General features: G+C 37.6%; 1 protein-coding gene across 2 annotated transcripts in view; it reads left to right on the top strand.

The window, feature by feature from the left end:
• The window catches only part of PCMT1 (protein-L-isoaspartate (D-aspartate) O-methyltransferase), a gene marked incomplete at its 5' end in the record, with an annotated part of 34,234 nt that extends 13,416 nt beyond the window's left edge, over positions 1–20,818 (top strand). Inside the window, 5 exons of one of the 2 annotated variants that reach the window (XM_080341796.1) lie at positions 1,291–1,395; positions 4,787–4,907; positions 9,631–9,716; positions 11,342–11,511; positions 18,455–20,818. In XM_080341796.1, the coding sequence (XP_080197922.1) occupies positions 1,291–1,395; positions 4,787–4,907; positions 9,631–9,716; positions 11,342–11,511; positions 18,455–18,467 (495 nt within the window). In that variant the 3' untranslated portion in view covers positions 18,468–20,818. Of the gene's footprint in view, positions 1–1,290; positions 1,396–4,786; positions 4,908–9,630; positions 9,717–11,341; positions 11,559–18,454 lie in introns of both variants that reach the window. The other variant, XM_080341797.1, reaches the window with a different exon arrangement.
• Between the last annotated feature and the right edge of the window lie 5,673 nt (positions 20,819–26,491).

Raw genomic sequence — 26,491 nt, 5'->3', positions numbered from 1 at the left:
TGATGTTGTATTGCTGTAATGCCTTTAATTATTTGGAGAGGAAGAAAATACTTCATACTGAAATGCATATTTTTTGCCAAGTGGGTTGAGACCAGGGAATTCATGACTGAGCTTTAAGAGGGAATTTCAGTACATGGAGAAATTATATCTGTGCTAGATCTATGTTTCCTTATTTGAGATGAAGTATGGATAAAAGCATATATTTTGTCCTTGCAATGTTTGAAACATGTCAAAACATAGTAGAAGTCTGCTCTTGACTAAAAACTACATAGCTGGGTTAAAATTTACCTAGATACCAATGTAAAAAAACCCAGGAATTCTGTGTAGAAATGGTAATGATTTTATTCAAGGAAAGACAGAGAAGGTGGCACTGTGGCTAAGGGAGAAAATAAGTATTATGTTTTCAAAATTTTAACTCACCTAAGGCATTATCTTTGAATTATCCTATGTTTATCACTAGTAGTATGTGAAGTGTTAGAGCAAAAAGGAAATGCGTACTCTAAGCAAATGTTAACAATAAATGTTCTAATAGTAAGTGTTCTAATCACTTCTGGTTTTCTGTGTGTGATTGATTAAGCCATAAGAGTGTGGTAATGGTTATCTCTGAAACATTAAAGAATGAATAGTTTTTTTTTTAGTCTGCAACCTAAGCTTAGTTTGTGTACCAGGCCACCATGTAGGAAATCAAAACTTATGAAGTGTATCTACATTTCATATATGAGCCTGGCTATGTGCCTTTGTAAAAGTTAACTTCTTTTTCATACTCTTTGATTCAGCAAGTGTGCAGGTTATACAAGAGATAGTTTTAATAGACATTTTTCATGATGCTCCAGAGCTGCCTTCTTCCTAGCTAACCTCTGTCCCACCTTGTTCAAATGTATATAGCATAATGATAAACTGAATTCTTTATCAGCCATATGCTGCTGGAACAATAAGAACCACCAGACCTGAAGAGAATTAAATTGATTTATGATATCTGTCCTAATAACTATATCTAAATTCAAGTGTGTGCTATTAGAGAAGCTTGAATGGTCAGATGAGTTTATATCTATATATACTAGAAAGAATAATGTATATACACAGACATGCACAAAATTTGTTGAAATCAATGAAATAACAATGATTATATAATGTAGTTAACTCCCCTCCCACATTTTTGTCATACAAAATGATTCTGAAATTTCTTACATGAATCCTCAGTGCATTGCCCAAAATCACTGAAGAAATGAACATATATTGGGTAAAACAGACACTTAAAATATTTTGAAATTTTCTGTCTTCTTCTCTTAGCATGCATATGCTCTTGAACTTCTGTCTGACCAGTTACATGAAGGAGCTAAAGCACTTGATGTAGGATCTGGAAGTGGAATTCTTACAGCATGCTTTTCGCGAATGGTGAGATCTTTAGTTTAATCACTTGACCATCAGAACTGTTTGAACTGCAGCATAACTCTGAGCTAAAGGGCAGAAAAAAAAGTACCCTTCATACAGTGGACTGATGTAGAAAGTAATTTACTCCAGTGGGTGTGAATTAGTACATGTTTCTTACCCTACCTGATACTACATGGTGAAGTTAAAGGATCTGGTAAATTGTGTGGTGGTGAAGAAACTGCCTAGAGAGGAAGGTTTTTTCTTGGTGATATTTCAGTGTTCCTTTATAGCTTGAAGGAAGGAGGTGTTCATCTTGTCCAGCCCAATTTTTATGTTACTTTGTGTAGTAATGAATGTTCTTGTTGTGATCGATTTTCATGTCTTTCTGTTACAAGAACTTAGTGAGACGTATTATTTTTCCACAGGAAAATACAATGTATGTATATAAATTGTCTTTGAATTCAACTTCCTTTTTTTCCTTGTTACTATGTTGCATGAGCATCACTATAAGTATTATCCATGTATCTTTTCTAAGATAAGAATTTATACTATTTTTTACATCTTCTCTAAGTAACTTAATCTCTGGGTTTTTCAACCTGTATGTAAGGAATTCTCTGTGGTTCCACCCTATCTTACAGCAGGGGAAAAAAAAATGTTTTATGATGGCTGTAACTACAGTGCTTTTAGACTAATTTATGTAGTGGAATATAATCAGTACTTCCTTCTCCATTGCAGGACTTTATTATTGCTTTATAACTAGCGGAGACGTTCATTAAACTGCCAACTAGATTTTTTTCTGTCTTTCTGAGAAGTTAAATTGGAATTGTGATGCATTTGATATATCATCATATGGGGTTTTTTGGTAGCTTTCTATTTTCAAGCATTGATCTGTTGAGTCTGTGATTGCTTCTGTTTTCATATGTTAAGAATTAGATAAGAACACTTAGGGGACTGGCCAATGCACCAGAAAAAAATATTTGTTTTTTAAGTGCTAGCTGCAAAATTTAAAAAAAAAAAAAATAGTTGAGATAAGTTAACCAAACTGCAGTTTAGAGGAAATCTTAAATGTCACTTATTCAACTTTCTACCCACTATTTTTGATCTAGCTTTGTAGTCAATAATCAAGTGCTAGTACCATGCATGTGAACTTCAGTCCTACAAACATTAAAACTTTTATCCAGCTTGTGTGTATTTCTCACTAAGAGGTTACAAATGCATAGAGGATTAGCCATTTTCAGTAAGACGTGGTTGTGGACACTTTATTTTAATACTATATAGGAAAAGCTGAAAACATCTGCAGAGAAGTCAGAGTTACCACAAAAAGGAAATTTCTTTCTGATTTTGCTGAGGTTAATCACACTATTGTCATATGAATGTTATGTACCTCTTCTGAATCCTCCTTGGTGGTGTGCTGTGGAATGCCTTACAGACGCCTTTTGTGAAAGATCCGATAAATGTTTTTGTTCCGTTTGATAGCATTATTGCTGTGCAATACGGATCTTGCTTCATCCACTTTAGTGAATAAGGCAATATATACTGTTCTGACTTCCTCTGTAAAGTTCTTTCTGACAGTAACAAAAGCTTGAAAGAAGTATGCTATGGGGAATAATGATAAAATGTTTCACTATCAACATTCAGTTGAAGATGTGCTTACTGGATCATGGGGATGTTGCTTCTCAGTCTGCTTGAGATCTAGAATGAATAGCTCACACTTGTGGCAGAAGTACCTGGGTGCACATTGATGTCATTGACAGTTTTACTCCTATTATGATGATCTCATCTGTGGTACTTCTGGGAAAGCTGTATGTTTACTTAGAGTAGCAAAGCATCTCTAAGATTTTTGTTTGGGTTTTCATGTTAAACTGCCGGGATAAACTTAACTACATAGCATAGAAACTTAAACTAAGTTTATTTGCTTTTAAAGGTTCCTGGCAAATTAAATGAATTGTAGTTTTCATCCTGAAAGCACTGGAATTATAAAAAGAGTGTAGTATGTTTTTATTCCAAACAGACCATGGAGATCCCAAAAATTGTGGGATTTCACTGTTGTCTCAACTGCATACACTTCAGAGTTCCAGGCTAATAGACAGAGGTAATTGATGAGGACTCAGAAATAGCTTAACAGACTGACATACAGTAGGAGGTTCTCTTACTTGATACTAGACTCTTTAATGCTATGACTGTTCTACTAAATTTTAATTTCTATGACATTAACCTTTGTTGGACTACAGTGGATCTTTCAGCAGCTTGTGGTAAAACTGACTGCCAAGCATTCCTCCACATAGCAACTTGTGGTTGTCATAGTGAAAACTTGCCATGTGTCTTGCTCTGTTTCAAAGGCTAGGCTGGGTGTCTTCCATTTGAAAAAGAAGAGGTAACACTGCTCTTTTAATGGTTTTAGCACAGGACTTGTCCATAATAAAAAATAAAAAAGTCCCCATGATATCAATAACCAGTTATTCATTTTCCATGACTTTGAAACATTAAAATGTAAGATACAGAAATATAACCAAGACATTAAAATGTTTCTGAAGGCAAAGTTGTATGTCAACATGCGCTGCTAGGACATACTCTACCATTGTGTTGTTTGAGGTGGATTCTGTTAAAAATGGTCAGATTTGGATCTTTTTCTCCTCTCTCCAAAGTTGGAATGTTGTGTGTTTTTCTTTTTTTTTTCTGGAATAAAGATGCACTTGCAGATGAAATGCCTGTAATAGAGAAGTTTTTGTTAGTAGGCCTTTTTTTCCCCTCAGAATACACAGATCTTTTGTGACCTTTTTGTGAGTTATGAGCTCTCAAAATTCCACTCTTGTTCTGGAAGCAAGCTGTAATTCTGAAAGTAGATTAATGAAGGCAAGGGTAGGTGGAAGGTTGTTTGTCCTTGACTGTTAATTGTTGCATTTGCTTCTGAAAGGATAGGACTCTTGAGTTATCTTAGAATAAAATGCATGACTTACTATTTTGCTTAAAGTAAGGTCTTCTCTAGAAAAAAACATAATCTTTAAGTAAGTTTGTTTGGCATCAAAGGAGAATAGTTTTAGTCTTTGTTCTTGAAGTTTCTACTTTCTATTGCAGGTAATGCGGACACTTATGATCAAATTTAACTTTAAAAATTCAGAGAAGAAGTCTCCACTAGTAGTATAACTGAACTGAATCAGCATAACTGAACGGAATCACATCTCAAAAAGCTGACTGTAACAAGCATTTATAAGACTGTACTGACAAGCTTTAATTACCAGTTACTTCCCGCAGTTAGGGTGTTTGATTCCAATCAGAAGTCTTAATAATATTGGGAAAATATAATTCCACTTTACTGTTTCTGTTTTTATTTTAGAGAAATGGTCTCAGGAGATAGAAATACTCATTCTGTAAATCAAACTAGCAGAAATTATTCAACTGTATATTTTTATTCCAGGTTGGTCCCAAAGGACAAGTTGTAGGAATTGATCATATCAAAGAACTAGTAGATGACTCAATAAATAATGTCAAAAAAGATGATCCCACATTGCTGTCTTCAGGAAGAGTGAAACTGATTGGTGAGCATCAGACTGATATACTTACTAATTAAACTGATATTCTTTCTAGCAGCTGGTTGAAAATGACTGGAATTGGATGTGAAATTTTAATTTAGGAAGTTAAACCAAAGAAGAAGAGCCAAATGAAAATTTAAAAATCCAAGTTGTCTTTAGGCCTTTGAAAAATATCTTCTTTACACAGTTTTGAGAATATGACTTCTGGTATAATCTTAAATAATATGTAATCATTCTGTTAGAGAAGCTTAACAGGGAAGTGTTTTCCGGTAAAAATACTTTACATGCTGAAGGTCTGTCATGTTAACTTTGCCATTTAAAATTGGGTTTGAATGCACACCTTTTCTTGAATAAATGTACTGTTATCTAAATTTGGGCATTTTAACAAAGCCTTCATACTTTTGATACAGTAATTGAGAAACCTGCATGCAAAGACTTGAGTGGAAAAAGTACTAGGTTGGCAGTATGCATCACTGAAGTTTATTTCACTCGTTTTTAAAATTTGCAGTATTTGTATGTTAGGGAAGTAATTAATTGACACCAGAATACTTCAATCAGAGTTACTGAGAGGAAATAATGCTATACAAGCACAGTGAGTTTTTAGTAAATTGTTTTAAATAATACTTTTTTGAATAAAAATTAATTTTGTTTTGTTTTTTTAGAAGATGCAAAGCTGGCAAGAGGAAAGCATTCATTTTGTTATCATTCTAATTGTTAGGTTTAAAAAGAAGTTGAATATCTGGATTATTTTGAGGCTTCTTACAAGAACGCTTAGAAAATTGATTAATCTGTGGTGTTTGGCTCTTAAGTACTATTTTGATACTTGGTCTTTTTTTTTTTTTTTTTTGTAAATGAAGGAGTTCTATACATCTTTTTAAAATAAACAAATCAACACATGTACTTGTACATGTGTACAAAATGCAGTGTCCCTCACTGAGAACACTTACGCCTTAAATCTTCTTGGGAAAAAAGTTATACTGAGAATGTTTGGGCTGCAGAGGGGGAATAATGGGAATTATCCCCTTATTGCTATAGAGGAGCAATTTGTACTTCAGCTTCTGGTTATACCTGAAACAAACTCTGATGCTCTTGGTAGTCTAGAATTCTAAGTAAACATCATCACCTATATTGTGTTTGACTGTCTAGAAGGATGACTAAGAGACTTCTGAATAGTTTTGTTGTGAGGTACATTTAAAAAAAAAATACAGATGGACAAGTAGCACTTCTGTGAAACAGGTGGAGAAGAATGTTTCAACTGTGCTGGATTCCTGGGAGCTTTTTGATGTGGAGCTAGAATCTGGACAGTGCTGTTTCTTAAAACAACAACACAAACAAAAAACACCCAAACACCCCACCTCCTCAACACACAAACAAAAACTCCTTGAAAACCCAGAGCTGATTGGTGATAGGAACTATATGAATTATGATTAGAGAAGTCAGCTTCTGGCTTCTAACAAATATGCTTCAAACATTTTCTGTTGCTTTGTCACATTTAAGTTGTGCCATAACTGCATTTCTGAAGCATCAACATTATTTTGGAGTGTCTTAGTAATAGAACTGCACTGAGAACTTGGGAACAGGTATACAGGTATAGTTAGGATATGTCTGTATTAGTTTACAGATTGGTTTTTGATTTGGTTTTGTTTTGCTTTTTTTGGTGTGGTTTGTTTTTTGTTTCTTCTTAAGATCAGGAGGATGCCTTTGAGGTCAATATCCCAACTGCTTCCACTTACCACACTTTGAAAGTACTCCTGGAGAGCATAAAGTTTGATTCCTTGTGGATGGAACTAGATGGGAATATGTGCTCTGAGAAACAATCAAATATGTTTGATATGCTAATGGATATTAAGTCAATAAGACTAGAACTAGACTAGAATGATCATTCTGAAATGCATTATGTTGCGTGGACATCGGGTTCTCAGCAAAAACTGTTCTGCTATACAGATCTACTTCTATTGTACTGCACTATTTGCTGATGCAGACATAGCCAGAGGGGATGAGGGTATTCTAACCACAGTGAAGAGTAGTTTTCTTCTGTTTCTGTGCTCATGCTACGAGGTCTGCTTAGAGACGCTGAAGGCTTGAGTACTGTGATCAGCATATCAGTTCTAGGGTCAAAAACAAGCTACAAAAACCTTTTATGTCAGAAAGTCCTGACAATACTTCCCCCCTCATCACCACCTGCCACTGTGATCACTTCTTTAACAGACTGCATGTGACTGGAGATCTGAGTAGGATGAGTGACATTATTCAGGATGTAAGCACAAGCTCAAAATTTAGGCTGCTGTTTCCTTTGGACATTGAATAATGTAATAATTTGTATCACATTAAATATATGAATACTGACTTAATTTTTTAAAATATTCTGGATGTCTAAAAGTGTGTTCCCATTGTGGGTGGGCATATACCTGACTGCTGTAGCCAGGAGAATTTTTGTGGATGTTAAAAGGAAAGAGCCATGCTACACTTGCTACAAATAGAAGAGCGTGGTTTTGTTGTTGTGTGGTTTTTTGTTTTGGGGGTACGGGAGAGTGGGCTGGTGCTGATTCTGAAGATGGTAGCTTTGGTTTGGGCTGTTGGTGTAAGGGCAAAGGGTTTAGATGTTTTGAGTCCTTTTTACCACTATCAGTGAACTGCTAATATGTGCAGAAGTTACATACAGACTTCTGGATAGCATACAAGGTGCGTTTAGGTCTCAGAATACATGTATTCTTAAGCAGATGACTTAGTGGTTTCTTTCACAGCTGTTCCTTGATCTTGACAATCTCTCCTTCTTTCGCCAGCAGTACTGGAGATCACTGCTCCTGATGCCCCATCTTGGGGATTGAGGGTCTGTCTCCCTATGTAATTTGGGTCATTCAAAGCAGTATCTGTATGTTTGAGCAAAAGAGGTCTTTCTTCATTTTTTTCTCTGATGGACAGTGGCTTGATACAGGAACATGTTACTACTTTATCTTTAGAGGAGGTATACAGTTGTACTAAGATATAAGCAAATATAAATTATATACTTGACTGCGTTGAAGCGGTTGTTCCAGTAGAAGCAACTTCAGCAGAATCAGAGAGATTAAACCCTGGAAATACTGGAACTTTCATCTTCATTCCTGGTGACAGTAATAAAAGCTGAGTTAGTGGAACTGGTGATCAATAGGCATGGGTTCTCTTTGAAGCATTGGTAGTTCTTGCTTGGCAGCTTCTGCCTGTGGCCCTTCATTGGAGCTTGTACTGGTTAGAATTGGTGATAAAGAGGAATTAAGTCTCTGAACTTTAAGGGGCTTCTCAGCTACTGGGGAAATGTGCTCTCTTCTTAGCTTTGGATGTAGAAGGTCCTTGCAGGGTCTCATTTCAGGACCTAACGTGAAAGATTACGAACTCTTCCTGTACATTCTTTGATACTTAAGGGTGTTGTTAGTGTCCAGGTGGCCTTCCCTATCACTGAGGTCAAATCGAAACCTGCTATGGCCATTATGTATTTTTCCTGCCTTGTGAGTTGTTGGAAGACAAAAAGTTGACAAATTTTCAGCCTCTGGCAAGATCTTAGAACTTATTTTGAATCATTCAGTCTTTTAATTAACCTGCAATAATAGTGATTGCACAGAAGTCGAAGCTTAATCTGAAGACATGAAACCCCAAACAACTACTTGTGCTGAGCAGAGAACTATGTTCATTAGCTTCCTTGCTTTTTTTTTTTTCTTACTGATTACTTGGACTTCTGCAGTCACTGAGTATGAATTAATGGATGGTTTAGATTCACCACTTCTGTTCCTGAATAACTCCAGAGAGAGCTAGTCTGACCTTTTCTGAATTTTCCAGTGATTTTCTGTAAGTACTGTGGATGCTACATTCACATAATCTTTTTTCAAAACTTAACTCAGGGTCTAGTCTAGTTTGCTACATTTCAGTGGCTTTAAAAAAAACCAGTCTGTTCTCATTTCATCCTGCATAACTGGGATGGTATGAGACATCTGTGATAGGGTGCTTCTTCATGAGTTCTCCACCAGAGCAGAAGCTGCATCAGTAGCCCTCTGAATAACTTAATTACTCCTAACATCTTCCAAGCAGCCACTTGGAGCTTTAGCCACAGGTCTGACCTGGCCATCCATGTTAGTCCAGCAATTGTCTGCAGGAAGGATAGTGAGACCAATCTGCTGGCAAAGGGGGATGCATGGGGATTAGATTAGTGTGGTACTGTATTAATGTATAGATGTAGGTGCAGACTTCCTTCCACCTCGTAGTGCAGTTACAGGTGTCTAGTCCATGTGAATACTTGGGTTGTCTTTTTCTCACCTTTGGAGTATTTTGATATGTGTTTCTGAATTTAATGCTTTAGACTTATGATTTGCATTATATTTAGGAATGGTGTGCCTGAAGGCAAAACAGGTGTTCTAAGGGTAGAGGAGGGGAAAAGTCACTTGCATTGGAATGGTAGGGCACATACTTAAGTACCTTTTCTGGGTGAACTACGTGTCTTGAAGAACTATAATTATAAATCCATCCTTTCAGGTGCTTCAAAGTATTTGATATTTTTTATAAGTGTGTATATACGTATGGGTGTGTTTTGTTGCATCTATTTTACAACAGTGTTAATATTTTAAAACTGACTTCATATTATTACTGCTCAGCAGAATTTTATTTGAAATCTGAGCACAACCTTGTTGTACATATAGATATGGCAGATTAACTGGTTTTTTCCATTCATTTTGAAAATGTTAAAAAAAGTGTTTTCTTGCAGTGGGAGATGGAAGACTGGGATATGCAGAAGAAGCTCCTTATGATGCGATTCATGTAGGAGCTGCAGCACCCATTGTGCCCCAAGCAGTAAGCCTCTATGTTTTATGTGTGTGATTCAGTAATCTCTTAGTGGTAAAGAACATTTTACATACATATCTATGTAAAATATTTGGTAGACTTGCACTGCTGGGAGTATCAGTGGGCAGGATGGTATTACATTATGGTGTGGGGTTTTTTATTTCTGTTACAATTTGTCTTCTTGTTGGTTTGCAAAAGTTCTGTGTTATAATAACTCTAAATAAAATCATTTAAAAATTACTTGTGCACAACCCTCTATTACAACAATGGTTATGAACATTTTATTTAATAAATCAGTTTGGTTTTGTCAAACATTGAAATACAAAAATCTAAGTATTTGTTTCCCAGGTTCCAAGGTATTGAGCCTGTTAAAGATGTGAAATGCTCAGCTGGAAATACAGACAATGCCATGTGGTTTTAGTTTTCAGGGTGGATATAGGGCAGTTCTTACTGGAAAAGCTGAAGACTAACTAGGGACTTTGTGTATACATGAAGTTTATTCTTGCAGATAAGGTGGTTTTTTTTTTCCTTCTTCCTTCCATGAGGTGAATGGAAATATGTACCATGATTTTGTTATGCTAGATACCAGTTACTTTTTTTTAACTTGAATTTTAATGGGAGATAGTGAAGGACTGGAGGTTTGAGGTGATATAGATGGGTTAGACTTTTCCAGACATCAGCCATTGGGTTGTTTGGTGTATTTTTCTTTGTTTGCTTTTTGTTGGTGTTTTTTTTTGTTGTTGTTGTTGTTTTATTTTTCCTGTTTTGATGTTTTATTTATTTATTTATTTGTTTATGGGGAGGGGGGCTGTTACCAGATAAGTGTTGGCAGTGGAAAATTAAAAAGGTAATTTAAAGCTTATTAGTGAATTAAACAGTTCTTAATTGTAACTTCTGTTAGTAATAGGGATTAATGTTTTTTCATGGCATCTGGGAAGTACTGAATTTTCCTTGAGACTACTGTGATTAGCCTCCTTCTTTAATTATGAAAGCAAAAAAAAAAAAATCCAATCATGTCTATCACATACTGTGTTACTTGTCACTTATCTTACTCATATTCATATATTTTGGGCTAGTTTCATAAAATGCTTTCCATTCACAGAATGAAAGAGGGGCTGTTGGGTAGCTAGTGTATTGTAGACAAATTAAAATTATTCCAGGAAGATATATTTTTAAAAGTCACAAATTTCAAATGTTATTCTGTGGGTTTAAGGGGAGATCAGTTATCCCAAAAATGTTCAACAGTGGGCCTGTACTGACGCACAGTAAGCATCACTTAAACTAGCAGTTTTAAAATATTGAATCTGCTGTAAAAATAACTTGTGATATACATTTTCCCCTCTTACGTAGAAGCTAAAACTGCTACCAACCCAGTTAATCCAATTACAGTTTTACCTTCCTTTGGAATTGTATAAGATTATTGTGAATGCTTCTGTAATACCGGTTTTTGTACCATGTGGTTGTGATACTCTCATTTTCAGTGCATTTTTTTATTTTGCCTAATTGAAGTAATTATCTACTGCATAACAGTAGATAGATGAATTGTGGCAAAGCTGTTAATCTAATGTAATAAACTTTGGATCCAGCTTCTCTGAAGTGGCTGGTTACATTCTAATTTCTGTGTTGTGTTCTAGCTTATAGATCAGTTAAAACCTGGCGGAAGATTGATATTACCAGTTGGCCCTGCAGGGGGAAACCAGATGCTCGAACAGTATGACAAACTAGAAGATGGCAGTGTCAAAATGAAGCCTCTGATGGGAGTGATATATGTGCCTTTAACAGATAAAGAGAAGCAGTGGTCCAGGTGGAAGTGATTTTCTGTTCCACTTACTTCTTCCACACACACACAAGGTGAAAGGGTGTGAATTTTAAGCAGATAGACCGCAAAGCCTGCCTTTGCTGCTGTCATTGCTTTCTGCTCCTCCATACCATGAAAAGTGGCTCAGTCTGCATTACTACATCACCAAAAGGAGGTTATTCTGAGTTTGAGTTAATTTAAAAGCAGAAGAGGAGTATTGCATGAGTTGCACTTTGCCTCTTTCGGACATGTTTTCTTTAGTCTTTGGTGTGTTAAAGTTTCTTTTTTGTTGTTTTAAACACAGTATTTTCTAAATTTAAATTTCACTTTAATGAACTGTTGATAACTAGCTTGCCCAGTAATTAGGGTAAAGTGTAAAATACTACTTATGAATAAATATTGTGTTGTCCTGTAAGTTAGTGATAGTTGGGTGTTCATTTTTTATTTTTCTGAAATGTCACAAATGAATTTAAATCTTTGTAAAATGCTTTGTGGGAAATATAGATGATCTAGTGAGCACTTTTCCCTCAGCCTCCAAGTAGCAGAAAGTGGAGAAGGTAATCCCATCTTCCCTGAAGTATAAATGTAGTTGAGCAGCGTTCAGAAAAAATTCTCAGACACGTTATTAAAAGTTTGTCTCTGATGGGGTTATATTTGTGTTCAACAACACAGTAAACTCTGGAGGCCTTTCTAGAGGTAGTAAACCTTCCATTTTGCTGAATTGGATGGCCAGTAACATACACGTAAAACAGCTGTCAGCTTAAACCATACTAAGCATTAGTATGCAAGTGAACAAAGCAGTAGTTCTGTTTTGCTTGTGACACTTGTGAATGTATTATCTCTGTTAATGAAGTTCATAGATATGTATTGAGTTCTGAAAATGACTTTGAGCTCTATAACTCCTAACTTTAGATTTTATATTTGCCACTATTCCCTCATTAGGGTACTTCAGCGTTTCCTGCCCCTTGTAAGGCCTTGGAAGTCTTGCTTTGTGGTTGTTTTCCTCCCCTGACAAATGTGGTGAACCTTATTCAAGTTTGGAGTCCATGCTCTGCTTACTCAAAAAAAAGAAGTATTCTTCCTAAGCCTTCCTTTTTTCAGTGAGGTTTTATAGATATTTCTGCATTTCCACCTGATCTGATTATAGTAGCAATTAAGCTTTTTTGGTAGCAGCAACGTATGTTCTTATAAACAGCATTTACTAAAGGGTTTCTGGAATGGCAGTGGTTATCCTTTGGTGCTAGTGAAGGTGGTGTAGCGTATTAAGGACTAGAATTCTAAGGCCATTGTATCTCTTCTCTGCAGTTTTGTACAACATTTTCTCTGCTAGCTCAGGAAAAAGTAATAGATTGTCTTTAGGCCTTCTTCTGTCATGAGTACTGTGGTATTCTTTTCCCCAGATTTTCTTACCAATTTCTGTTATCTGAGGTCTTTTCCAACCCAGTTGATTCTGTGTGATTCTGTGTGTGATTTTCTGAAATACTTCATGTTTTTAATTATTTCTTTCTAAATAAAGTGTTAAGAATATACATTGGTGTTATCAGAAAAGGTAAGTGCTTAGTCTGAATAGTGACCTTGATCACTACAGTGGCATAGAGGTGGTTTCTTGCTACATACATTTATATTTGGTTCAGACATGGAAATTTCAGAAGTCCACTTCCTGTAATATTTGTTTGTTCTTTAATTGTCCATTTTGTGATCTGAAGAAAATGCCCATTCCCTTCTCAAGGATAACTGCCAGTGCACTGCTGACCTTACAGGAGGTCACAACTGGCGGGTTTTTTGTTGGTTTTTTTTTTTTTTTCTTATTATTGGTGAGTCTTAAGTGCATGGTCAGCCAGCTGCTGCTAAGAAAACTCGTAATTATAAACCAACATCTGTTATCTATGCCAGCAGCAAAGATGAGAGAGGTGTTTTTTCTACACTTCCTAGATTTCAGTTTCTCTTTCTGAAATTGTTGAAGACCTGTGAGCAGAGATCAGAGATCTCTGATCAGAGAGCATCTTTTAAGTCTTTCTGTAATAAAGAGCTGTAGTATATGAGAGACTCTAGAATTCATTGAACAATCATCGTTTTTAGAGCAGCTGAAGAATCATCCTCTGTGTTTAGCTTGTCATTTTCTTAGTTTACATTACATTATACAGTTTCATTCATAATGCAGGTAACAGTTTTGTCACATTAAGAACTGGTGTCCCTTCACAAAATACAATCGATAGGCCAGCAGCATTTTCCTAGGCTGGTAGACCTGCCAGTTGGCAAGAAAGAAGCCACTTCATGTTTTGCTTAGACATTCACATGTTGGAGAAGTTAGTACAGGTCCTTACTAGGGCTGCAAGGTGGTCTTTACAAAGCCACACAATAGTCATTTGATCTCCAAGCGTGTTTGAGGTCAGACCTACCTGCAGACATTTTGCATCATTCTTTACTATGTAAAACTGGAACTTCTGGCAGAAGAAAATATGGACTAGCTGGAGGGAGAAGACTCCTTAGATTTCAATAAACTGATGCTGTGATGCTAAATAATTTTATTTTGTGAATGTTATTGGATTTCTTTAAATTTAGTCCATAATTTTCTAGTTTGGGTTCAGGTGCAGTAGAATTTTTAAGCTCCAAGTATTAGGGGGAATCTTCTCAAATGTAGCTCCATGGTATATTTAGAAGTAGAACATACACAGGAATCTTATCACTGGTACAAAATGAAATGCATTAGTGTACCAGAGATCCAGCAGTAGGTGCCCACTTACATGATTATACTGGTAAGGATAACTTTCTTATTATTAATCTTTTCTTACTGGTAAGTAGGGAGGAGAGAAGACTTCCTGTGCCGCTCAGTTGAGGACACAGCTTATTTGCTCCCTTATTGGCAAATTAGGATCTCTCTGGTTTTACTTCTCTCTGAGAGTTCACTCGCTACTTACATGGAGGGACCATTTAAAGAGAATAACAGTGTAAGGAACGCTTAGCAGTGAGTCTCTGTTGCAATCTTGGATTTTATTTCCAAACAGCCAGCTGTTTTAAAAAGTTAACAAGCTACTTTTTAAACTTAAAATATTGTATTAGTAGAAATAATTTAGAAATGTACTGCTAAATTCATATTTGCTGATAAAATACAAAATTTTAGTGACAGTATAACCTTTCTGAGCAAAAACTGTAGTGAGTAGACTGGGGCTGTTACTGTATCCCACTTATCTGTAAATACAACATGATTAATCACCCTTTTGGAAAACACTTTTGTTAGGAACTATTTTAATATGTTTCTCCTTAGAAACTTTTATTCAGTGTTTCAAATGCCCCTGATGAGCTAGTTGTTTAATTTCAGTTGAAATTAGCAGGAATTGTTTTCCCAGAATTTCTTAGGCTATGCAGACTAATGATTATGGTTAAAGTTTTTATTTTACTTTAGCAAAAAAAAATCTCTGCACAAAACATTTTAGGTTAAATTCAAAATTTATGTATTATGCAAAATTGCATGTGATGTAACCAATATAATAGGTTGCAGAGAAAATTTCATTTTCTTTGTCATTTCAACCTACTCTTTCAGTTTGATGACTGATCATAGCAAATACTAAATACTCTCTAACGACACCTTTTCAGATTAAAATGCTACAAGTCTAAATAATTGTGTCTAGGTACCTTTAAAATTACGAAGGGAAAAATAATTGGTTGCTGAAACACTGAGCAGATACTGAAATTCAAAGTGTAACCTAATATGAATTAGAAATACAGTATCAGTAATGACAGCAAATTTTTCATAGATGAATGATGTATCAAAAAGGGAAAGTCAAATGCTGCCTAATGACAGGAAAACTGAAGTAGATCAAAAAGAGTGAGTTACAGATTTCAGATAGATTTATAAATGCTCATTCAAATATTTAATTTGAATGTCTTCCATCAAAGAGGTGCAGACATATCGCAAAACTTGATGACTGACCAGTATCTCAAGCTTATATCTTATTATTGATCAGATTTGTGATTTTATTTTTTTTTAATTTATTTTTTTTCCACAATGAGCTCTTGACATTTACCTGAAATGCTACCTATTAGATTTGTCTTAGTTTGTTGTTGGATGCTCCTAATGGGAAGTGTGGAATATTCCTGTATATGCTTCCCCTAATAGTAAGCCAAAGTCTTTCTTACATTTATTTTTAGATTAGTAATTTTGAGCTAATGACTTCTGAAATTTGCTTGAACTTGAGTTTATAAAGTTGCTTATGCCTCAACTGATAATACTAGATGAGTGATACTCTTGCTAGAATTCCAAGGGCCTGAGAAGGACTATTGTGATGACTGAAAACCTAAATATACATATATATTTTATATATATAAAATGCTATACATATATATAAATATATATATATATATATCTTACTAAGCAGAAGCTAGTAAGCAGATTGGAAGGAGTGCATATATGAAGGTAGAAGGAAGTTGTGAGTTGTTTAAGAATCACAGCAAATAGTCGTGGCCAGAAAAAGGGAGAAAAAGACAACTTAAGTAGTAGATCTTTTCTGTGGCTCTAGAGGACAGCAGGATATTTTTAACAAGGAAACAGCAGTCATCTTTTGAGTCTACTTTTAAGCTTTGTAGCAGGCTAGATGTTTTACTGACCAGAGGGCAGGCAAGCAGCCTGGTTTTTACCAGTAGTTGAGAGCTGGTAGAGTTCACAGCTTGGCAGCTTCTGATCATACAACTGAAGTTCAGATCAGCTGATGCTGTTTTGCGATGTGTATTTAAGTCTGCAAGCTGTTCACATTAGGTGGAAAGCTGAGAAGTGTTACCTGCCTGATGATCTAAGACTTTTCTATAACTTTCTGATACGTATAATCCAATAGCGAACATACAAGCTCAGCTTCTCATAGCAATAGAAAATAAATGCTGCATAATTTTAACACATACATCATGGATTGTTTTGGGCTGGCATGCTCTTCTCAGATGAGTGAAGAGCAACTGAAAAAATCTACTGAGGGAAGCTGATCCACTTAATACAGTAAATGTTCTAACAAACAATATGAAAATATTTTGAAAGGGACATCTGGGATATACGTAACTTACAGAGACATTATTATGTGGTCAGGAATAGTTTAAAGCAGTACAAAATGCCAACAATTAAAACATTGGCATGTTAATATTACTTATTTGAATTGTAAATACAATTACCATTTTGTAAAAGGAAAAAAAAATCCCACACTTCAAATACCTTAAGTGTGTTAGCAACATCGTGCAAAAATCTTGCAAACATCTGTGGCTCGGTAAAATTATCATGTTTAATAATTTCAGAGTAAATATGGGATTTTTCTTAGGTGTACATTTTCTCGAGGATTTGAAGAGTAAAAGTTACTTATCACAGTAAAAGGCTTTTACAAAGAGGGTTTGGTAGGAATCAGGATGAAAATCAAATCAGCAATGAGGCATATGAGACTAAACCACCATTACTTACATATGCTTCTTGAAGTTGTATTAACTGATGATATAGCTCCTGGAGGTATTAAGGATGAATGAAGTACTTGTCCTAAAGTGACCGGCAATGCATTTTAAACTGAGTATCAAATGTTGATTTATTTTTATCTGTTTAAAGTAAGCAAATACCCATTCTATGAAATAGGCAAATATGGAGAACTTCCAAAGCTTTGGCTATAAACAGATTTTTATTTACCCCTGCCAAGATATGTTCTCCCCCCTTCTGTTTTTTTCTGCTTTCTGTAATTACTGCAATACTCTGAAGCTGGATGGTTAGTACCTCACTAATAGAAGGCAGTGCAAAGTGCAAAGAATGCAAATATTTGTCACAAAGAAATCACAAATTTTGCATCCCAGCTGCATTAGATAGAAAACTAGCAATTAAAACACTAGTTGTGACAGCCTTTTCTGTTGCTTTTAAAATGTTTTGCATGCTGTCATTCCATGCTATACGGTTCCTGAAGGATAATGCCTTTGTAACATTTAAGCTTTTGCTTATATGCATGTAGCACTGTTTTTGTGGGTTAGTTTGCATGATAGCTGGAAATACTATTGTGTATGGAGCCAGCAATCACATTAGTAAAGTTTTTCTTAATTCAAACAGTGTTTGCTTTGGCTTATAAGGATGACGCATCTACTAAATATAAGATCTATAAAGTCACTTGTTGCCTGGTGGCGGGGAAAAAAAAAAGGCAGACACTTTTGTGTGAATTTCTCAACAGCACAGTTCATAGTTTTTGAATTTGATGGATATTTTGCATTGAAGTTAATGCTTTAGAAATATTTTTTAAAATCACTAATATATTATAATTTCACTGTTGGAATATGGGTTCTATGGATTTCCTGTTTTAATGTATTTTCAATGTCCTGCAGGAACAAAAGCCTGCTTTATCTAGATTCCTTGTAGATTTACAGAGACTTCTTGATGCATCCTTTCTCATTTCAACACACACACACACACCCTTTCCATAATCTAGACTTGATTTAGCATAGTTCCTTCAGGAGCTCATCGAGCTCCTCTGCGAAACAAATAAAAGTAATACAAACTGCATGAGGTTGAGGTGAGATTGTGTTTCTAGCTTTCTTGAGAGGCTGCAGCTGAAGCTAAACTTGCCTTTTGGCAGCTACAGAGAATGTTTTTTGCCAATACTCTGTCTAGCAAGTTGGCTCAGTTATTTGTCAGCATGTAGCCAACAGAGTCTGGATGACAGGTAGCTGTGTAACTTGCTTTGTGATGTGGGGGCTGTTCGCTAAAACAAACGATCCATTAAACGTAAAATAGAGGGACCCATATTTCACAATATATCACATAATAGTATGAGAAGATATGGGATTGCTGTTGCCATTTTTCTTTTTTTCTTAAATACTTGAGGAGATTTCTCAAGTTTTGCTGTGTGCTTGAGCATTTAGATGTCATCTGATTCAATATAAAAAATGTTCAAATGTGATTTCTAAGAGAAGGAGAAACATAACTACATGTGTTTTCTTTCTACAGGGATGAATTGTAAAAGCTACACCATCTTGACCCAAACATAGTGTTACAGTGGACTGCTCATCTCCAGTTCTAAAAGCTTTTTGAAAACCAACAGCATTGCAGCTTGTTTTGGACTTCGTTATACTGTTGTTATCAGCATGGAAAAGCGTGGTGTTTGTTTTATTTTTTTAGATGCTCAAGGCAAATCTGATGAAATGGTGGAAAGTTTTACGTGGGCACTGTTTTATTTAACATGCCTTTATTTTACTTTCATTTGTTCAAAGTGAATTTCTGCAGAATGGCAGATAAAGACCTATAGCTTGTGAACTCTAATTTTGATGGGGGTACTTGAACACTCACTTTTCTCAGCTCCTGTGTCCCTTGGTAAAACTGCTTCTGTGCACCTTATGACACTATGTAGGTAATACCAGGTTTCGTGTGTTCCGATGTCTGCTAGATGCTACTAAAAGGACATAAACTTCCTTTTTAGGCTTTTGACATGGTGTCATAGACTAGCATGTAGTAGATACAATCAGCTGCTTTATTACCTTAAAACCAGGCATTTGTATATATTAAACTTCAAGAGATCAGAGGTGGGTGGCCACTCTTATGAAACGTTGCTGTTCAAGTCGGACATAACAGACATGGGTTTCCCTTTCCTTCTAAAATTAACTCACGGAGTCTTGAAATTCTCGTTTGGTTTATAGCTCACTACTGTTGTGATACACATGGATTTAACTCCTTAAATATGCTGTAAGCTGTGTCCCAGTCACCGAACAGTTTATGCAATACTGCTTTGCCAAATAAAGTTAAAAGCAAAAGTGGAGGGTGGTGCTTGTGTGAAGGATTAGGATTAGTATGTAGTGGAATACAAAGATATGGGTTGCTAGATTCTTAAAAAAAAAAATCCAGCTTGGTTCTAAAAGAAAGTTGTTTTTGGCAAAGCCACTTGCTGTATTAATGTTCTCATTTTTCTAATTGTGAGCACCCAGGAAAAATTCTGGCTTTTTTAGAAAGTGAGTTCTTAATTGCTATACAAAGAAAACATGATACATGCAGAAGGAATAACAAATCCTGGACTCCTAAGCATAGATAGAGATGCAGTTGTTCAATGTGCATAACGAAGAGTAGTTGGAAGGCTATAAATGTGTTTTCTGCCCAAGGTTTTCTGGTTTGGTACTGTAAAATGTGAACAGCAAATTGCAAAGCAGTGCAGTAAGGTGAGCTGCTCTGGAAAGGGTCAAAGTGTGTCTTGAGTCATCTCGCTCAGATTTCAGCAACCAGGAGTGAAAGTAAACAGCATGTTACCATTGTTTTAATTTTTTTTTAATGGTAAAAAGGATTATAGACTAAAATAACTTGCATACAAACAACCCATAGTGATCACTACAAAAATATCTTTGACTCATTATAGTTGAACAGCAATAGTTTTGTGATAGGGTTAATCCCTGAAAGCATAAAGGTTAAAATTCAAAGGCCTCTGAATATGAAAGAGGAACATTTTAAATAACTTTAGTTTTGAAGGTCAGCCCCATCCTTTTCATATGTAAAAGACACGTATCAATTTATTTAGATGTTTGCAAGTTAATGTACCACCTCCTAATCTGACTGCAGCCTGGGAGCACATACACAAAGATAAATCTTACAAAAGAATTAATATAGTGTGTATTCTAGAAAATACAATTCAGAAAAACCCACTTGCGTCTGACAAATTTGTACTAACCCACAATCAACTGTGAATCTAGTTCTTGGTGTTGAAGTGAAATATCTTAAATGATGCATGCTGATGTTTCAACCTTTTGGTCACTGTATCATTCAATTTGAGTTCAGCTTTATTTACATCTTCTTACTAATTTAATCAGTGAAATTAAAGATATGAGCTCAACTGTATCCAAATTCTTATCTCTGGACACAGTGTAATAAGCTAGCCTAACTTGGAAGAGGCGATAAAGCTGAGAACCAGCAACAACTATTTTTGGAGAGAACCACTTCAGGAGGTGTAAGACTTCAGGGACCAAGGCTGTTGGGATTAGTGCAGCCCTTCCACTGAAGGGGTTGGTGATAGTCAAGGTACTCAGACAGAATGGAGTATCCAGAAGTAGCATTTAGGAGCTGGAAAATGAAAACCCCTCCATGATGGAGCAATGGTTCTGAAGTAAAAACTTCTTGGAGAAGAGGACAAGTTGAAATGCAGATTTGAAGAGCTTGAAAGTGCCGTGTGAACTGTCTGAATTGCTACTTTGCCAAATAAAACAAATTGAGAGGAAGCTGTATCGAAGTGTCTGGGGTTTTTTGTGGTGTCATGGTTTGTTGTGTTGGGTGTTGTTTTGTTTGTTTGTTTGTTTTTCTAAGACTTCACATGTCCAAAAATAAAGCAAGCATCTACAAAAATACTGGTTTACTAGATGACCAGAACTATGTGTCTCTTTTCTGTTAATTACTGTATTGCAGCAGTTACCAAGCCTGGCAGTACCATATGGAATGTAAGTGGAGTTTTATTTGGCTGTTTGGAATCTCTGTGAGTTCACACTGATGTGTTTTGGGGAGCAGGCTGTGTGCGCAGTGTGTGAGTTCTGCCTGTGGCTGAACCCAGCTAGTAGGAGTGTATGAGCTGCCACTTGCAAGGATTAAAGTCTACGTTTTTGTAAGAGGTGCAGTGATGTTTCACTGGATTGTTCTGATCACTTCTAAGCTGGAACTTGAGAGAGCAGACTGACTGAACCAGCGAGTTGCTCGTCTGGCTGTTTCAGGGATCAGGCAGTAGAAGACCTCCAGAGCTTGAGCAGAGGAACCAAGAGCCTGTACCTGTATCCTGAAAATCAATGAACAGTTGCGGGTGCTCCACAGAGAAGAGCAGTTTGGTGTGCCATGTGGATGCTTCCTGTTTGCATAGCAGGAACTGCCTGTTTATTTACTATTTCCATTCAAGATTTTTCTTTTTTCTTAAATTCTTTTTGGAGGGAAGCCAGTGCACAGAGAGCGTGCACCAGCACTGCTGATGGAGGTCACCTGGATCATTCCCGAAATGTTTTGTAGTCAGTTTGAAAGCGGTAGCAATGCCTGGAGCAGGGGGCTGCACGGCAGGCTCCAGAGCGTCCAGCTGGCAGCAGTTCTCTCCCTGTGTGCAGAGCTTTTGTGACAGGGTGACAAGCTCCAGGGTTTTCCAGTGTGGAGGGGTGGGGGAATGAATTAACCATCAGCACAAAGAGGTAAACTAAAATGTCCAGAGGAAAACTCTGAACTAATAGTGGCATTCCTGCCAGAAAGAAGGGTGATAACCCATTCTTGCAACAGCAGCGTTTTCTTCCTTTTACTCATTAATGTGCCCCAGGACATGTGGGATTTGATTGGAATACAGTTCCCAGAAAGAAGATATGACAGAAACTCCTTCCTGATTTTGGCGTGAGTAATGCAACCTAAGCTCATGATTTGTATCTCTGGTTCCATTTAGCTGATTTTGGACATATTAGGATGCAGTTAGATCAAAAATACTAATTATCTTTATGGAACCCTTGTTCTTTGTCCCAAATTATGTGGAAGAGGTATTCTGCTGAATGAGCAGTGGCCCTGGCTCAGCAAAAAGGCATGATGAGGTCATGCAAGCACATTCTGCCAAAAAAACCTCAACAACGACCAAACAAAAAATGTGGAGGGGGAGTGCTGCCCGAAAAGCAGCATGTGTGCAGGGGGATGCAGGAGGTGATGAGGTGTGAAATTGGTCTTTTGCATTTCAGGACATCTGGACTTTACATGTCAGGAAGTATAAACTGGAGTTCAGGTGCTGTGGCATACAAAAGATGAATTCAAGCACGGGGTTTACGTTGGTTTGGTGGGTTCATAAAGTTCGCCTTTGGTTCTATTTGATTTTTTTGTCTGCCCACTTAGAATTGTGAAGGGTTGAAGACCAGTTGTGGGAAGTGCACAGACACTCTTAAGGTATGAGAAACCCTTTTTGCCTTTACACTCTTTGCCATGCAATTGTGTGCTCAGAGCATCCGGTGGCAAGGTTTGGGTTGCCATGGCTCAGTCAGGGCTGAGGAAATCGGTTTGGACTAAAGCTTGGCCTTGTGCAGCAAAAATGCCATAGATTTTCCTCTATCTGTCCTGTCTATTTCCCACATCTCACCTGTGACATGCAGGGCTGCTTTCTATTCCAGGTGGTGGTTTTACACGCAGTGCAAATTCGTAACGCAGCTGATGCATTCTGAGTTTCCTTATGAAAGGCTGTTATTGTTGTCTCGCGCTCTTGGCAGGGTGTTAATGAGATGCTCAGCAGAATGTGCTCAGGAACTAAAACCATACTTCTTTAAATTATGAATTGAATGGACATAGTTATTGCTGAATTATGTATGGAGGAGGTTCAGCTGCCTGTTGAAAATTGCTTGAAAGCCTCAGGAAGGAGAAATGGAAAGAACTTGCTTTGTTTCTCATCACACCAAACTTGAAAATTTGAGAGGCTTAATCCTGTGCCTTTTAAACAAACCTCTGTTTTAGCAACAACAGACTATTTTCATAAAGATTGTTGACGGGGTTTCTCTGAGATCTCACTTTGATCTATGTTTTTTTTGTAATTCATACATTTTTGTTATATGCTTCTGAGGAACTGACCTGATATTCTGGAAAACTAGAAGCTTCTGAGAAGCTGAAGTCCCTTTTTCAACCATGTTTAGGCACATGTTTGCATATTATGTGTCTTTATTATAAACAGGCTAAGTATCTTGTTTACCATGTTCTGCCAAATCCTTTTTTCACTATAATGGAGATGGGGCATCAGAGGTTAATCAGTAATTCTACTTTCAGGTGCCTTGTGGACTAGGCCATTTTAAGAAGCTTCTGGTTAGGGAAATGCGTGATTGAGAGCATCTGCCTAAGCATGTGCCCTGACCAGAGCTCTGGAGCCGCTCATCTCCTCTGGATATAGAGGCAGCCTCAAGAAAGTTGTCCCTTGTGCATGGAATTCGACTTCATAGTCCCTACTTCCCACTGTGCTGCCCACTTTCCTGTCCTTCCCAGCCCTGCACCCATTCAGGTCTCATGCTCCTTCTGTAACTGTTGTTCACTCATTTTGAATTTAGATATCTTTAATGAGTCTTGTCTGTGCATTAGGAGCTGGTAGTTGTGAAGAACTATGTTAAAATGTCTTCCTCTGTCGTCTTTAAAATGGGCTTAAACATTTCTGTTGGCCGAACAGCTGAGGACGTCCTTGCAAGCTGCGACTCTCGGTTCTTCACAGCACTGAACCTTTCTGCCTTGTCTATTGTTTCTTAGCCCACTCAAAATACACTTTTCATTGATTTATGAGTGGTGTGTAACTGTCAGCCAAGAGCCTTACAAATACAAAAATTCTAGCAGGTATCTTTAAAAACTTGTTTCTAAACTGGCTTTTTTGTGCTGATTCAGTCCTTCTAGACTTCTCTCTGCGTTTTAGAGCTCCAGTGCAGAGTGGAATGTTCAGCAAGTGTTTCTGTTATATTACAAATGTTTTAGCAGCCTTACATTCTCACTTTCTGACTTGTTTTAAGTAACTATTAGTTGAAAAAACATAGCAAAGGTACTTCTACCTTTTTTTTCCCCTGTTTACAGGATGTTTCACTTTTCTTATGCAGGTCAGGCTGATTGTTTCATTGGCTCTTTCATACTAATTACTACATTTTTATTGCAGCTGTCTGGTCTTTATGCCCATCAGCTCTCCCCGGGTCTTTTATAGCTTTTCCCTTTTCCCTTCTAGCTTTTGTCGTTAGAAACTGAAAAATCCCAATTCCTTATGCTTGTGAAAGCAGCAAGCGCAGACCTCAGTGCTGCATTATGGTGAATCTAGGGCTTATGAGAAGGGCTCACTCTTTGTTTTGGGGTGGCATGTTTGTGTTGCAATTGGTTCGTGCAGCTGACTCGCTCTGTGGAGTTTGGGATGGAAACTCTTATGCTTAATCTAGGATTTAAAAAGCAAATGGAGCATCACACCAGCCTGTTTCAGCCTTTTTGTTTTCCAAATGTGCTTTTGGAACTGCCCCTTCGATAATCCTGCAGTGCTATGGAGAGACTACAGCGGGGATGTTCAGGCTAGGATCCTCTGCAAAAGTGGGCAGCAAGCTACCTGCATTACAGAAAAAAAAATAGGACTTCTCATTATGGATAAAACTCAGGTAAGTATTGTCTGTTACCTTGAAATAATGTGTACCCTTAAGTGTATGTAAGTAGGTCTGAAGGGCAAAACAATTGAAAACATAAAATGCGATCTAACCGAGACGTGTCTTGATCGACATGAAAATACGCTGACAAAACAAATTGTAATGACCTCTCCTAATACACAGAGGAGTAATATCCACATGTATACGCTATCAGAGCAATTGATATTCCCTGCTGATGTGTCTGAAGCATGAAGGTAGGAAAATTAGGTGGACTGAGCATATTCCAAGATGTGTGGATACACACATGTCAGCGTTTAGGACAGGAAAAACAGATCTGACAGACCACAAATAGAGATTTTTCACACAGAGGATCTGCCTTCTGCTGCAGCATAAACACTGTATATGGCTCCCTAGCTCCTGAAGTTTGCGTGAGAAGCCATGAAAGCAGCTGGCAATGCAACCACGCAGATAGGGTAGCAGCAGTGCCTGCTCTGAGCACTCCTCTGCAATTGGGGAGTGAGCCCCAACCTTGGGAGCAGCTGGGAAGGGGCTACAGACACAATGTCAGCAGGAGGCGATGGCTGGGAGCAGCCTGCGGAGAGGGGAAAGCACCCCCCAGCATGTCAACACGGGTGTCTTGTCACAGGTTCTTCTGCTGGTGCTCAGAGGTGCTCTGGCTCAGTAGTTCAGGATCACTTATTTAAAGTCCAATAGCATTAAAGCTATTAAATGAAAACACATTATCAAGATCAGCATGTATGCATTGCAGGAGCTGCCAAGCTGATGTGTCACTTTGCTAACTTTCTCTTGCTCTTCATCTAGCTGACGATGCCCATGCCCAGGTTTTCTGGTGAGGCGCAAACTTTTTAAATTTCAGTCCAGCTGGGCAGTTTGCAATTGCCTGAGAAGTATCAGGCCTCAGGCTGGTGGTCCGCACAGCAGCAACTGTCACCATTTTACCTCCTAGAAGTAAGAATCCCTGGGAAGACTGAAACAACTGTAACATAGCAATAGCTCAACTCCTGTGCTTCACCTGCTGTCTGCTGCTCCCACTCAGTGATGCTTGGAGGTGTTTATTCCTGGCTGTCATACATGAAACCCATGAAGGTTGGTTCCACTTGCAGCAGCACAGCAAGAGCGCCTGCTGTCAGGTAAAGCGACTGGAGAGCTGAGCAGCTTCTCACACCACAGCTGTAGTGGCTGGCTTGTGCTCCCTGTGGGATCTCACTGTTGACCCGCCCAGAGAACAAAACCAAACCGTGTGTTCTCCTCCTGGCTGCATGCTGGAGTAATGGGTTTCGGTAATAGGAGCACTATGGGCATGGTGAGAAAAGACTACTTTTCCTGCTGCTATGGTAAGATGGTGAAGGAGAATTAGATATTTAATTAAAACCCCAAACAAATTTGAATGACGGGAAATAATACCCCAACCAGATGGGCAGCATGTCTTTCCTAGAAGGCTGTATTTAAAATGTGGTCTTTTGGGTCATGTGCTGTTTGCCATGCCTGCTGTAGGCTGGGATGGAGGAGAGGCTGTGCTCCCAAGGTAGGAATGGGCAGCATCAGTAGAAGGTCTCCTGGACTCACTGTAATGCTGAAGTACAAACAACCAGGCTTTGCCTAATGTGGCAGGAGGGCTCTGTGCAAGCAGCTCTGGTGGCTGGATTCCCTGAGCAGGTGACACAGCCACTGCTGTCCTGCTCAGCTCCAGTACTGCTGAAGAGACGGGTCATGGAGGGAGACACCCTGTTCTTAGTCTTCCTACAACAAAATGTCTCAACATCTTCCCCCACCATATATGTTCCAGCTTCTTTGAGTGCTGTTTCATAGAGAGGAGAAACGTGCTTCTGTCTGCTCTCACGCTACCTTCTCATAGCCCAAACTTTAGCTGGTAGCTGAAAATAAAGGCAATGCAAGAAATATAAGAATA

The sequence above is a fragment of the Nesoenas mayeri genome, assembly GCF_963082525.1.
Source record: "Nesoenas mayeri genome assembly, chromosome: 3".
Classification (NCBI taxonomy): Eukaryota; Metazoa; Chordata; class Aves; order Columbiformes; family Columbidae; genus Nesoenas; species Nesoenas mayeri.
Note: the sequence above shows the minus strand (reverse complement) of the source record. Positions and strands in the feature narration are given on the sequence as shown.